Source organism: Protopterus annectens, chromosome 10.part0 (assembly GCF_019279795.1).
Source record: "Protopterus annectens isolate FY-2018-M chromosome 10.part0, PAN1.0, whole genome shotgun sequence".
Taxonomy (NCBI): Eukaryota; Metazoa; Chordata; order Ceratodontiformes; family Protopteridae; genus Protopterus; species Protopterus annectens.
Genome location: NC_056744.1, coordinates 440,305,940 through 440,321,858, shown reverse-complemented (window position 1 = coordinate 440,321,858; position 15,919 = coordinate 440,305,940). Strand labels below are relative to the sequence as shown.

The 15,919-nt window shown below is 42.4% G+C and overlaps 2 protein-coding genes across 3 annotated transcripts in view; one reads left to right on the top strand and one right to left on the bottom strand.

Moving 5' to 3' along the window:
- Positions 1–15,919, bottom strand: part of TMEM53 (transmembrane protein 53) — a 672,461-nt gene that overhangs the window by 160,619 nt on the left and 495,923 nt on the right. The window lies entirely within an intron of this gene.
- LOC122814172 (DNA methyltransferase 1-associated protein 1-like) overlaps positions 513–15,919 on the top strand; it is a 52,887-nt gene continuing 37,480 nt past the window's right edge. The window contains exon 1 of the mRNA XM_044086783.1: positions 513–612. Within this exon, the coding sequence (XP_043942718.1) occupies positions 513–612 (100 nt within the window). The remainder of the gene's footprint in view (positions 613–15,919) is intronic.

The following is a 15,919-nucleotide window of genomic DNA, read 5'->3' as shown; positions in this document are numbered from 1 at the left end:
ATACTGACCCCGAAACACTGATTTAAGCCTAAGCCTGTGCTTGAATGTTTCCGTTTGCATTCCAGAGTGAACAGTGGTTTTACTGTTGATCATTAAAACTCAGCTGTGCAGCTTGTTGTTCAGGGAGGGTGCATCTTTTTCAGGTGGGTGAGTAAATCAAGCATAGGTAACTAAACTGTTCTGCGACTTGATGGCATTTTGGATTACAGTGGACAGTGTTTAAAATAATATAACGGGGGTTTTTTTGCTTGAAATTCTTATTTGAAAAGCCACTTCTAGGGGAAGAAATTGATGCAATTCTTAATAACATGTGAAAGTGCAATTTGCAACCAAGTTGTATGCTTAGTCTTTATGTCAGCACTTGGCCTTGGTCTGGAAGCTTTGAGCATGCTGTTACTTGCCACGAACTTTTCTTCTTCCTCCTCCTCTCTGTAAAACGAAGGAAAAAAACGGAAAAAAGAAAAGCTAGCTTTTGAACTTCCAGGCTCATAAGTGAGAGCTAAAACTAAGCCATGTGCTTCTCTCCCTTTGTGTTTCAGATGAAGCTGCCAAGCTCGGTGGGACAGAAGAAGATTAAAGCGCTGGAGCAGATGCTGACAGAACTGGGAGTAGGTAAGTACAGAGAGCAGGGGAGAGCGAGAGAGGCCTCTTTGTTGTTTCGATTTGTTAACATTCAAGTTTAACACAGAGCTGTGTGGAATTTTTAAATTAAAATATGAGAATTAAGTCTGGCATTTTAACAGACTTGTATGACTGCATCCACCCTAGTTAGAGGAACAGGTGTTTCCAAGATGCTGCACCCCTAACCTGCTAAAATCTGCATTTGACGATTAAGGCAAAACCTCATCCCCATTATATTCAGAGTCCCTTCAGAGGTTTATACTGGCTGTTACCAGTGCTTTAATAGGCAAAGGTGATGCCTTTGATAAGACTGGACTGCTTTATCCTCGCTGTTTTAGCAGAGTGTTTCAAACCAAAAAGATGTCTTCCTCAGAAGAAAAAGAACAGATGAAGTGAATTCTGATCCCATAAAGCTGTGATCTTCTCAACATCCCAGTATAAAATGCATAATTACTCAGAACAAAAAGTATAGAATTTGCTGTTTCAGTTCAGAAATGCACACAGTAGAAACCTGTGTGCTCTGCTGCCTTTGTCAAACATGAACATTGTTCCATTTAGGTTTATGCATTTAAGTGGCTTTACTTTGTTCTTTAGCAGTGTAGATTTTTTTGTCAACTGATGGCTTGCCTGGGTTTGATTTCTTCTCTAGCCAGTCTGTATGCAAACTTTATTTTGTGAATTTTCTTCTACAGACTGTGCACTTTGAATACTTGCACCACACCTGATTTTTGCCTAACGAACTGGATCTTTGATCAAGATAAAGAGAAATTGCTTCATAGCCCTTAACATCATTTCCCTCATGTGGATGGAAACCATTATGTGGCTAAGAGGATTATTTTATTTTAGCAAAATATAGCTACATTTCTTACAGATTTCCCTGTAGCAGTAGTATAACACTGAAGAAAGAACGTAGCCCCTTACAAAGAAGACATAAATGTTTTAATAAATGTGCCTGTAATAATCTGAATAATTTGATATAGTGGTAGGGAGGGAGGGAAACGTGCCATTGAAGGAGAAGTGAAATCTGTCCATAAATATTAAAGCTGTCATAGACAAGAAAATTGTCTTTTTGTTACTGGTTTCACTTCTCATTTTGAACAGTATATGCGATGTATGTTGTCCACTTGTGTCCTTGGATAAGGTTTTCCATATCTGTTTGGAATTCATTTCCAGTCCCAAAATGACAGCAATTCTTTACCGGTAATTGTGACATCTATGCCCCAAAATTATAATGCATTAACATTACCTTTGCCTTCAAGATGCAGGTGGCATATGGAGGGAATTACTTTCATAAAAAGGTAAACATACACACGCATGCATGCCTGTGAACATGTTATCAGATGTGACATATTCAGTGCTGCTCTTATCTCTTGATGTTTACTTGCATATTACTTCACAAGTAAACGGTGCAAGACTTTTGTGGTATTTGTTATTTAAACAAGACATCCTAAGGATGCTTTTGAAAAATACATGTTTATCTCACTTGGGGCATTTTAAAGTTTGAGGAAGCAAGCTTAGAACATGCAGATGTTTATGACTTAGTGTATTTATAAAATGTGCTACATTAATTGCTTTACAGTGATTGTACAGTACAACTGAAGTGGGAATAGCAGCCACAATGTTATTTAAAATTACTGTTGTACCAGCTTGTGATAATTAATGCATCATATGTGTGTTTGTGTGTGTGTGTGTGTATATATATATATATATATATATATATATATATATATATATATATATATATATTTTTTTTTTTTTTGTTATATATGAAACTCAGACTTTGTCTAGCAGCTCATAGTATATTTTAGTTTCACTGGCCTCAACTGTGATTTTTTTTTTTTACACCTTTTTCTTGCTGCTCAATTCAGTCAGGTAGCTAGCTCCCTTATTTGTAAAATATCAAGTAAGCAGTAATGCTGTAATTATAACACGTATTTGTAAGAGCTACCATCGTGTCATACAACCCATTGTCTGAACCCCTCATGTTCTGTCCTCTCAGTAACAGCTAGTCGCATGTAGTGTGATTTGCAGTTAAAACCACTAGTGTTGCAAGCATATAGGAAATATTTCTTTGGAGAATGATATTTGTTCTATATATTTATGTATTTGTCTCCCCATGGGAAAGACAGAGTTGCATTTGAAGAAGGGACATCAGGCAAATGACGCGGGCTACCAGTCGACTAAATGAGCAGTGCAAGTATACATGCCTTTAGTTGCTATATTACAGTGAAGCCTGGTATGTCAAAATGCAATTTTGTTATAATTATGGCACATAAAAGTTCACTGTAAAGATATTAACAGTTTAGATAGCTTTAGAGTACCTTTATTTTATATAAATGTTGGGAAATGTGAACCCAAATAAGTCCTTTTGTTCTTTAAAAATCGGCTCAGCAGTGGAAACTGTTAGAGGCCAAACTGCAGGTTGGCGTGCTGCAGCTGTTCACATAAATCTATTAACTAGTATTGTTAGATGCCACCACTGTGTATTATACCGACAGGGTTCCTAGTTACATAAGTGTATAATTCCTTGGTACATTCACGTTAGTATTTAAAAGTAACAGTGCTCAGTAAGACAGCTGCACTATAAAACTCAAAGCCATAATTGGAAAGTACTGCTCGTTGTTGACTTGGACCAGACCGCGGGTTTTTATACGCATTCATGGAAACACCTATGTAGAGTTCCCAGTTATTTTTATAATATTTTTGAGGATATATTCCCAGTTACTAAAGTGAACAGAGTTATGTAATTTCCGATGCATACAGAAATGCAGTGTGAATTTGCTTGTAGGTTAACATTCATGTCTGTTGCCTGAATATGTAAATTTTGAATTTTTTTTTTCAACAAAGGTGTGCTGTATGATGCAGTAACCAAGCTGGTCATTGCAAGAAAGAGAACAAAAGATCAGAATACTCTGATTCTGTTCACCTGTTACAACCCTTAGTATAAGTGATCAGTATCCTTCAGTCCTCAGCTTGATTCATCTGTAATGGTAGTCAATGTTACTCTTTGTAAACTCTAGACCCCTCAAGCTAGTCAGAGCACTTTCTTTATTAACATTTCTCCCACTTTAGACAGAATACACTCCAGTAAGAAACTGCTGGCCAACTGTCTTGACATTCCACATGCTTTCTAGGTTCAAATGAAGACTAAGAATATTTTGATGGGCTTCCATGTCTTTCTTCTCACTCACCCCAGCCTTCCAGTTTTAATCCTCCGAGGTCTCGCCTTCATGTTAAGAGACAAGCCATATGCTAGGTAACACACATCCCAATAAAAATAAAGTGTCATAAGCTTTAAGTGGTCAAGTGTTTTATATATTGAAAATTAAAAGCGCATGCATATGATTTGTTTCCAGCACCTAAAAAGAGGTGCTCTGTTTTGGGATGCATTTGCGGTCTTAGCTTGTAGTCAAATGCTGCAGCCATTTCTAAGCAGTTTAAGTTTCTGGTGCAGAATATACATTTCCAGTAGCAAGAAATGTACATTAACAAAAATTCTGGTTTTCAGACATTTTTATCCTTTTTTTCCTGGTTGATATGTAAATGTGCAGCCTAACCCTTGACCTCACTCCATCTGCACCGTTGCTGATCTTTAGCAATATATGGCCTAAATCAATGGGATTGAAAATAACCCATCTAATTACAAGCAATGTTTGAAATTAACTCGCTGCATAACTTGACTGATTCTACCAGCCAGATGTCATGGGACATTTCTGAAACGTGGCTAAGTGCTGCTGTACTGGTGTATGAACTAGCCACTATCGGCCAGGCGTATGATGTCTGTAAGATCTGACAAGAAGCAGAATGGTACAGACAGTGTCACAGTTATGTTTTATGACAGTTTCAGCAGTTATCTAATTAATTGGTTCCATATAGTGATCACAGGGAGTCTCTGTTAGTCCAAATAAAGAGTCAGTTTTGTTAAAAGTGCTAAGAATGGCCTGCATCCCAATAACCATATGACTGGTTGGTGATAACAGTATATCTGCTGACTGAAAACTAGCTCACAGTGATTACAGTTACTCCTCTGTTGAACTCATTGGTTTATCTCAAAGTAATAACTCTTCCTACCACTAGTGACATAACATCAGTGAGAAGACGGACCATGTTAGGTTGGATTTTAACAATGTCCCACTGTTCTTTCTATGAGTAACTATCTTCCTGTTTTTTGTTTTGAATCTTTGTCTGCAAGGTTGATGTGGTCATCAGGCAGCCAGTTAGAGGCCTCCTTCCATCCCCTTTCATCTGAGGGTCCAAGTTACCCTACTAGCCATTCCCTGAAGATGGTAAAAATGAGACTGTCTCTAATTTAAACAAATATTATTTATTTTTTTAGTGATGACAGTCTTGATGTGGTGGAGGGAAAAGGTAGAATAACAACTGTCATAAGATGTTTTATACCTTCATTCGCCATCATCCAGGCAACTTTTCTCCAGTAAGAACCCTTTTCTTTAAAAAACAGAAACTCAGCTTACAAAGAATCATACTGAATATAAGTTGGTAGGAAAAAAGTGCCAGTTTCTGCTCCTCAGACGTTGATGTGTTCTATATTTACCTATCCTTTCATGGTGCAACAAGTTTTACCATAGCAAAGGGGGAGTTTTGTTTTTCCATAGAGGCTGTATTAATGAAAACAGCCTTTGTGTGTTTCATAGTTAAGTTAGTTGATCAGCACCAAAAAGTTCAGGATGTTAACCCAGAGGAACTTGCTACATCCCAGAAAATCTGAGCTTTTGGATAATAACACTAGAAATGAAGAATTCTTGTGCATATTTCTCAGTGTACACATCTCATAGAAGAGACGTATCTTTCATGTAGATAATTTCTTTCTTTTTTTTTTTTTTTTTTTTTTTTTCATTTTCCTGCCGTGTTCATTAAATACCAAACACCAGTCAGACACCAGTTTTTGTGCACCTGAGACTGCAGTAAATCGAAGCATGGAAGTAGACTTTCACAGTGGGTCTTTCCTTGGGTATACCCTATCTACCAATCACGGTGTGGTACTTTTTGTTGAAAAATGTCATCTTTAGAGATCTCTCTGCCTCCATATCGATGCATGCTATGATGCAATAAACTGACTGCATCAGTGTGCATGTCCTCCAAGCCCACAATTTTTTTTTGCTATTTTTACATTTTAGATCTTTAAGCCTTGCTGTCATCAGTAAAGTCCTTTGTTCATATGCATAAGTATCAGCAACACATTGCGTCTACGTGGCTGTCGGAGCTGCTTACCAGCCAGTATTTGTACTGACATTTCTAGTACTGTCTTGGAAAAAAAAGTGCAACATTAAGTGACAAACGTTTAACCTGGCTTCTCAAACGTGAATAATGGAGACGTTTTTGGGCTTGTTCACAGGCCAGAAAGTGGGTAGTGGTCAAGAGTTCTTTGGACTAGGAGAATCCTTCTTGCAGCTTCAAGGATAAGTCTGAATATTGTTGTACGTGGAAACATTAGAAAAGGTCATTAACCCCTTTTGGAGTCTTACTCAGACGTTCATCTGCCTTTGCTTCCCCCACCAAAAAAAAAGAAGCCTACAGGTAGTGAGCTTGTCGTTTCCTAGGAAGAGCACATCCTGGAGTCTATCCTCAGCTTCACTGGCAGATGAAGGGATTGTTGAAGACACATTCTCAGCTCCCATCTCGCTGGGGCAAGGGTGTATCCTACGTTTCTTGCACTACCTTGTCCCTGTATGATCAGGTGGAGTGTATGGTCAAATAGCCTGATCTCAGGGAGGTCTGCCATGTAGATGGATAATAGTTCCCCATCATTCAGCATTGCCCAGTTGCATGTTCTCAGTCCCACAATACTGTACACAAGCCTACTTCCTAAGTGCTAAGCAGCATGGTACTCCCTCATTCTGCAGCTTCTGCATTGAGTGTAACCCGAGGTCACTCTCAATGAGGCATCAAAGGATGATGAGGGCAGTGCCTCCAAATGACACTTCCTTTGTACTAGCCCTCATGTTTGAGGAGCAACTGTTCCTTCCCCCGGAAGTACCTAGTGAAGTTCCTTCTGAAGACTGTTGAGGATCCCTGAGTTCTCCCGCCGCTGGAACCATTCATTTAGGATTTCATCAGAGCAGCCTGGTATCACTGTAACTCTTGCTTCTTAATCCTCCAAGAAATCTGATGCCCACTACAATCCATCTCCAGAGCCAAGTTACTTAGCATTCTAGTGTTTTTATTTTCATGCTTTATTTGATCCAGCATAATTTCTCAAAATCGCAACATTTTGCAACATTGCCAGTAGAAAATGGTTCTAACTTTTTATACATGTGTGTCAGGAAAGGCCATTTAGGACACTGAACTAGTCAACTAATTTTTCTATTTTCTATTCCTAATTTGATTAGAAAAAACTGTAGTGAAGCTTAAGGACCTTATAGCATCAGGGCTCAAGGAGGATATTTGAGAGGCTTTGCCTGTGGCTTCCGAGTGGGATACCTTGCTGCTATGTTAATTTTGATTGAGATGATTCCTTAACTAGGATGCAGGCTCATGTGTGTTCCTGCATAGGGTGCATTTAGCTTATGAATAAGATCCTGGATGCTCATTTCTAAGGGAAATACTCTGTAGCCAGCCTGCCCAGGATATGATGAGTGGCATCCTGCATTGAAAGCACACCCTCATTTCAATAGAGTGACTTTGTGATCCCCTGCACCTTTTTACTACTACATCTTCAGTATGACCATTCACAAAGAAGAGAGGGGTTTCTTGCCTGAGGAAGGCCATAATGTGTTGTATACATCTGACATTCCCGTTGCCGACTAAGTAACTCAAGAAGACATTCTGCCTGCCACAATGTCTCAGTCATCACTGTAGTCTGATACTCCCCTTTTGCAAGGGAGTTAAGAGTTTTCCAAAACTTGAGTACCATCTCAGAGGGTCACAGAGTTCTAAACTTGGCTTCTAGGCAGTATTCTGAAGCTTACTGGTCCTGTTCTAGTAAGAGCTTTGTCAGCAAGTCAGGCCATTTTAGCAGAATTCTTTGTGCAGACCAGGCTGATGCTTAATGGACTGCAGAGGCTGTCTTGGTTTTGGAGAAGGGTTGAGGTTTCTTCTTTTGATTCTTCCTAGTCATCTAAGAGACAGATTTTCATTCCTTTCTGGATTTTTATGAGTTCAGCCAGCACGTCTGTTTAAATTCACTTCTGAATGTTTTCCTGTAGGGGAACATGCCTTTTTTTCCTGCATGGCACCTAGATAGTGCCCCTAGACGTGATGATTGCCTTTTGCCACATTAATATTTGAGGACTATGCGGAAAGTCCTCTGTTTTTGTTGAGTAAGCATCACTTCCTTTATGTAGTTCTCTCATTTTGGCATTTGTTTGTGCCCGCGGTCTGCAGCAAGTTCTTGTCCATGGTAACATCAGCCTTGCAGAAAGAGAATCTTTTGGTGTCCCCTTACCTGGTAACCGGAGTTGGGGGGGTGACCATAAAGTGGAGAAAGTCTTCTTTGATTCCTGCACTTGGGAAGACCTTTGTCACACCAGGGTTGGGCATTTTTTAGTGTCAGTCATTTCTGTCCTTATAAAATGCAGAGGAAGTCATGGCCTTAGCCAGTTAGGAAACAGCAATAGGTCCAGGTTGGACTCCAGTGGCTCCACTGTGATACAGAAAACAAACTCCCAACAGCAACCTACTCAAGTCAAACTCATCAGACTCAGCATTCACCAAAACTGGTTGAGATCTGGAGTAAAACATGCTAACTGTACAGTCACACAATCATGGGGATAGCATTTGGCTAACTGTACAGTCACACAATCATGGGGATAGCATTTGGCGAGTTACCATTCACCAAATATAAATTTCCCTACTGCACTGCACCTTTTGAACTTGGTGGATGCTGTGCTCTTTATGGTGCTGAGTGCACATTTGAAAGTATGGATGTTGCAGTGGAATAAGGTGTCATTGGCATTAGAGCCACTACATGCTGTCAGACTTGCTTCTGGTTTCAGGCAGTTGTTGCCAAGCCCAGGAATGGTGAACATTTTTTTTTCCTCTAACATTATTCCGAGCTCCATCATTGCTGACTTTGGTAAAGTCTGGTGTTGGCATGTCTAGTCAGTGTAGTAAGTGCTCATTTGCCCAGTCCTGTGCTGCCATTGCCAATATTATGTCTGGAAGTTATCGGGTTCCCACAAGTGCCAAAGGTTCATCATAGCTACTTGAAAGAAAAGAAAATAGAATGTTTAGACATACTCTTTGCCAAAAACAGCAGCTATAAAAACCTGTTTGTGTGAAGACCAGCTGGATGGGGGCTACTGACACATCTCCTGCCTAAATTCTTTTGGGGGTTAGTGGGATCTCCTTCTGTTTCCTGTCATTGTGTTCCACTGAATCCACTTATTGTATTCATTTTAGGAAGTGGACTTCAGCTTTCTGTATCTGCTGATTTTCTTTGTATTGTACAGTGTTGTAGTAGTGCTAACTCTTGGGAGGTCTGCTATTGAAGGCTCAGTATCTAGCCCAACTTGTCCAGAACTTTGCACCCTTTCTTCTGTTAGCCAGGCAGATTCCCTCCCATCCAGGCATCAGGATGCTGTGGTATAAGGGTGGCATCCACCTGTGTCATTGTTATTACTTATTTGCCACTGTTTGGGAAAGGAAGATGTTCTTCGCGTTTCACTGTTGCAGTCATCACACTTGGGTTATCCTGCCAGGTGTAACCCTCAGTCAGCCCGAACTCAAGAGGCTTAGTATTTCTGCTTCGGTTGCTGTCATTTCAGGACTGACGTCAGGTCATCAGTGGTATAAAAACTGGCAGCTTATGCCATTACACCAGTCTTTCTTGCCAAGGAGCCCGAAGCAGAAGCAGTTCGCATGAGTGCCAGTTGGCCGCTACCTGAATTTTAATTTCTGAAATCGAAGTTTGTCTTCTAAAGCTAAGTACCTCGTTGGGGATCCTTTTTTTCTTGCTCTAACCAATGTCAGAAAAAGTAAAAAATTGGCTCGCCTGTGAAAAGCAAATACCACACCAAGATTTCCATTCTTACTGCATCACCTGTTTAGGCCCAGACCACAATGTCCCTCGCTGCCGGTTTTGTGCTTTGTTCAACGCCTGAACTATTCATCTTATTGTAGCTAAATACGTTCGCTCTCCATCTCTGTATTCCAAAATAGCTTCAGTAAGCCATCCAACTACCGATCTTACGAAAAAACGTAAGGATAAAGACCGAGACAGACCGCACAGATCCAAAACTGCCAACGATGCTTCCGTTAAGCTAGTCGCCAGTTCAGAGTCTGGTATGCGGTTAGACTCTTCTTTGACTATGGAACCTGCGGAAGTCCCTGCCTTGGATGGGTCCGGAGCCGCTGTGCAGGCACCAGCTTCTGAGGAAGTTCTTCACACTACCGATATTTGACACAAACCGACGACGACTTTCGCATCTTCAATTCTTTCTAAAACTACTGAGATGTTCATCGTGTTACCCTGCTGCAGTCATCACTCTTGGGTTATCCTGCCGTCAGGCTTTCCTGCAGTCGGCCCGAGTTCCAAAGTCTTGGTCCGGCGTCGGTTGCTATCGCTTCTTCCCTGACATCAGTGCGCCAGGGGTATACAAGAGGCATCCAAAACCATTTTCTTCAGTCTTTCTTGCCGTGCGGTGCCCGAAGCAGAAGCAGTTCGCAAGTGCCGGTCGGCCGACTCCTGAGATTTTCGATTCGAATTTCAGCCCGAAGTCTTCAATAAAGCTAAGTACCCCATTGGGGAACCTTTTCTTGACTCAGTCCGATGTCAGAAAAAGTTAACAATTGCATTTCTTATGGGAAGCAAATACCTCATAAGGACTTCCATTCCTATTGTATTCCTTGCCTAGGCCCAGACCACGACGTCACATTTTGTCGGTTTTGTGCTAGGTTTAATAAACGAACTATCAAACGCCGTTTTGACTTCGCATGACTAGACTCTTCTTTGACTACGGAACCTGCGGATGTCCCTGCCTTGGATGGGTCCGGAGCCGCTGTGCAGGCACCAGCTTCTGAGGAAGTTCTTCACACTACCGATATTCGACGCAAACCGACGACTTCTTTCGCATCTTCAGTTCTTTCTAAAACTACCGAGTTTCTAAGGCCCAGAGTACAAGCTACGCCTAAAAAACCGACAACCCAAACTCAAGCTCCTGCTTCCTTGCCACAATCACAGATGCTTAAAGTGGCGGAGCTATCCCTCCTGTTCTGGATGTTGTGGATGATGTCTTTATGGAATCCAGCCTAACTCCTTATACTTTATCTCCTGCTCCCAGACTCTCACAAATTTATTTTCAAGAATCCTACTGCTAACCCAGAAGTCATCTCCCAAGGACCTAAAGGAATAAAAGCAACTACAGCTAAGACTCCCACCCCCTCGGACAGGGATTCCTGAGAATTACAGATGGTGTTAAAAAAAGTATACAGCTCTGCAACTCTTGCCATTAGAGCATTAAATTGTCAGTCCCACATGCTGAAATACCAACAACATACTGTGGAACATATTAAGCAAAAATTATCTACCTTCCCTGACTGTGCAGAAAATAAAGAATTACAGGAGCTTATGCATTCTGCAAGCCAAGTCATCAAGCATACCCTGCAATGTGGGATTAACGCCCTAGAAGCATCATGCAGGGCAGCAGTCACAGGTTCTGTACTTAGAAGGCATGCCTCGCTTAAGGAGCAGACCTTGCCAGACCATGTCAAATCAAAATTATTGGACACACCTCTGAACAAAAACAATCTGTTTGGCACCAAAGCAGAAGAGGTTTTAAAAAAGATGGAAGAAAAAGCTAAGTCTATGCAGACAGTCAAAGATTTTTTGCAAGTACAGCCTCCAAGATTCAGTAGGCATTGCCCTTCAAAACATTGGTCCTTTCCAGCCCCCTCAAAGCCACCTCAGACTAGACCTAGGGGAAGCAGACCCCCAGACAGCAGTCTCAGGGTATGCAGAGATCTAAGCAGTGGAGTACCTCCTCTTCTAAAACGGGGAGTGCTAAGCCACCCCTTATGGAAAGAATTCACAATGACTTCTCAACTCCTCCCCTCACCTCTGCCCAATTGCTCATCCCCTAGGAGGAAAACCTGCCTACCATGCAAAAAACTGGGCCTCCATCACTAATGATCGATAGGTCCTCAACATAGTATCCCAGGGGAACAAATTTTATTTCCACATGCTGCCAACCCCAAAAGGGTTCCCAGATTTTCGTCCAAACCAGTGGGCAGAGGCACAAAACCAAGTTCAGTCCCTGCTCTCCGTAAGGGCATTTCAGCCTGTTCCTGCAGAACAGATAGGCCACGTTTTTTATTCCAGACTTTTCCTGCTACCCAGAAAAGAGGGCAGCTGGTGCCCCATCTTAGATTTATCCATTCTAAACACCTTCCTGGTGGTACCAAAATTCAGAATGCTCACCCTACAGCAGCTTCTCCCTGTTCTGTTCAAAGATGCCTGGTTAGCCACTCTAGACCTAAAGGAGGCCTATCTGCATATCCCAATCAGGGACTCATGCAGGAAATATCTTTTTCAGGGCAGGATCTATGCATTATCAGTTCTCTGCACTTCCCTTTGGCTTATCCACTGCTCCCAGAGTTTTCATAAAATGCCATTGCTTTTTGCAGACAAAGAAATATTCAAATTTACCCCTACTTGGACGACTGCCTGATTCAGGCAGTCCAGTCAGGAAAAGCTGTTGCAGCACCTGACATTTGTAAAGGACCTTCTAACTTCACTGGGGTACACTATCAACAAAAAGAAATCCAAACTAGTCCCCCGTCAAAAAATTGTATTCCTGTGAGCAAGCTTGGACACAACATCCCAGATAGGCTTGTTTTTCCAGAGTAAGGAAACCAATCTGACAGGTTTCTTCTCTCAGATGGCCACCAGAACCAAGTTATCCACAAGGAAAATCCTCCAATCTCTAGGGTTCATGGCCTCCTGCATTCTAATAATTCCATATGCCAGACTGCATATGAGGAAACTTCAGTGGTACTTAAAGTCTTTGGTGCCAACATTCTCAGGACTTGGAAACTGTCATACCTATGATACCTTGTCTAAGGAAAGAGTTATTTTGTGGGCAGCAGCATGCAACCACAAAAAGGGACTTCCCTTTACACAGCCCCACGTCGCCCAGACCCTAACCACAGACCCATCAGACTATGCCTTGGGATGCACATCTGGATGGCAGATGCATTCAGGGCCACCGGTGCCCAAATCAAATTCATCTGCACATCAGCCAGAAAGCGATGCTAGCTGTTCAGCATGCTCTAACAGGTTTCAGATCCCTATTCTCTCCAGGGCCTCTTCTAATCAAAACTGACAATGCCACAGTGATGTGGTACATCAACAAGCAGTGGGGAACCCACTCTTACCCACTCTGCAGGCTAGCCATGACCCTTTGGAACACAGCCTCAGCCATGCATATTCACCTGCAAGCCCAATTCCTGCCAGGCAACCAAAACTCTTTGGCAGATAACTTAAGCAGAAATCTCCTAGACCCACACAAGTGGCAATTAAACCACAACACCTTCAGCCTTGTGACCCAGAAATGGGGTACCCTGACGGTGGACCCATTTGCCTCTCCCTTAACCACCTGAAAGTGGATGCCCTGTCCTTCCACTGGGAAGATTTCTCAATCTATGCATCCCCCCCTTCCTCTTCTTACTAGAGTACTGCTCAAAGTAAGGGAGGAGAGACCAAGGCCAATCCTGATTGCCCCAGACTGGCCATGCCATCACTGGTACCCACTACTGCACATTCTGTCTCCGTTGCCTCCATGATACCTCCCTCACATTCCAACTCTCCTGACTCAGCAGGAGGGAGAGTTCTTGCATCCACAATTGCACACCCTGAACCTGGCAGCCTGGCTTATTCCTTGACTTCTCCTCCAGTGGCCAGCCTAAGCAAGCAGGTCCTGGATGTTATACATGAAGCCAGATGACCTAGTAGTAGAAAACCCTATGTTGACAAGTGGAAAAAGTATTGTTCCTGGATCCAGACTAAAGGAGCTGAACCAGCACAGCCATCCTTACCTCTCATCCTGGATTACCTAGCAGACCTACTCCACAGGGGCCTTTCCTTCTCTTCCATTAAAATCCATGCCTCTGCCATCTTTGCACATTACAGCACTGAGCCACCTCTCTTCTCACACCCTCTCATCAAGCAGTTCCTGAGAGGGGCTAACAACTTAAGGCCACCAAGAAGAGCCCCCTACCCCTGCTTGGGACCTTAACTTTGTGCTGGAAAAGCCCCCCCCCTTTTTGAGCATGCAGCTCCAGCAGAGTTAAAATTCCTCTCTTGGAAAACAGCCTTGCTATTGGCCATCACTTCAGCTAGGAGAGTGTCTGAGCTACAAGCACTTATGGCTGTGGAACCCTTCATCATTTTCCATGCTGACAGGGTCTCCCTCAGGACTAACCCAACTTTCATGTCTAAAGTGGTGTCCAGTGTGGCTCTCAATCAATCTATTCATTTGTCCACCTTTTTCCCTAAACCTCAAAATAAGGGGGAAAGGATACTGCACTCTTTAGATGTGCACAGACAGCTCAGATTCTACCTGGACAGGACTAAGCCCTTTAGGGAATCTGACCAGTTACTAATCAGCTTTGCACCAGGGGCAGAGGGCAAGGCCATATCAAAACAAGCCATCTCCAAATGGATAGCACACTTTATCCATTTCTGTTACAAGCGCCATGGAAAACCACCCCCACAGGGGGTCAGAACACATTCCACTAAGGCAACTTCAACCTTTACAGCCTTTCTCAGAGGAGTCCCTACCAGGGACATTCTGGAAGCTGCAACATGGAGTTCTGTTCATACCGTCACCAAGCATTACCACCTGCGTATCTTTTCCAAATCCAGGGTGTGCTTTGCAACCACAGTCCTGCAGAGCATACTAGCCAGCCCCAACTCTTCTTGACTGCCTCCACCCATTCTTCAGCTTTGGGAATCAACCCAAGTGTGATGACTGCAACAGTGAAACACGAAGAACGTAGTACAGTTGTGTACACTTAACATGAATGTAGATGTTCGAGTGTGTTCACTGTTGCAGTCCTGGTTTCCCACCCTCCAGCCCCTTGTCTCTCCCTCTTTCTCCTTCACTCCTTACAGGGCTATTGGTATTTAATTTTTACTAGTGGTGTTATTCCACCATAACTTAGCTCCCTATTTGGGGACTCCTGACATTTGGGGCAAGACAAATTGATGTAATTGCACCAGCTGCCTGTTTTTATACCACTGTGACGACCTGACGTCAGTCCTGAAGCGACAGCAACCGACGCAGAAATACTAAACCTCTGGTATTCGGGCCAGCTGAGGGCTACCCCTGGCAGGATAACCCGTGTGTGATGACTACAACAGTGAATACACTCTAACATCTGCATTTATGGTAAGTGTACACAACTGTACTTTGTGTAGTTGATTCAGGCACTAAGTGTCCTCAATCCGTCAGTTCACCCTGGCTTCTAGAGTACAAGTACCTCACTTGGGAACATTTCTGCTATTTTTACCCTATTTGCTTGATATGTAGTTGTTTACTGTATATCTTATGTACTGTTTGTTGAGATTTGCTGGTTGTTTGGACATTAAGAATAGGTGTCTGCATCTAAAATGACAGTGTAATTTGTAACAAATTCACCACCAGGATATTCCTAGTCAGTGTTTTTCCTGTATGGGCACAGTGCATAACACTGCCTTTTTTCCTAGTGAGTGAAGATCAGTCAAAAGATTATCAAATAGAGAGGAAAAAAATCTCTAAGGCTATTTACATCAGAAGAGGTTACATGCATTATCTAGGGCTGCAGACAAATAATCGGATATCCCATCTGAAAGAAATGTAAAGTGAAACACCCATAGGTGAGTGCATATTGGAGGCTAAGGAGATGCCAATCAAGTCCCAGTTATCCACTAGGCTTTTTGGTGTTGAGTCTGGTTAAGACTTTTTGTGATCTCTATTACAGATGCCTACCTGAATTAAGGCTTTTGCTTATGCCCCTCTGGAGGCCACTATGATATCTAAACAAAGCATTCCCTCCCAAGCCAAAGTCATTTAGCTGTCAGTCAGTCCAGATGCCTTTCAACGGGCATCTTGTTCTAATGCCTGTATTGTGATAACCAAGGGTGATAGTATGGCTTCAGTTGTGGGACACAGTGTCCACAGCTCCCAACCTGAAGTAATATGTGTCTTCCTGTGACTGGAGATTTTTAAATCATCTGCCCGCAGAAATAGAACCAGGACATCTGGACTTTGGATGTTGTCCATCTTGCTTCAGTCTGAGCTGTGAAGGCCTCCCCCTTTGTAATTGGAATTGGTGTGCACTTCTGCAAAAAATTCTGTAT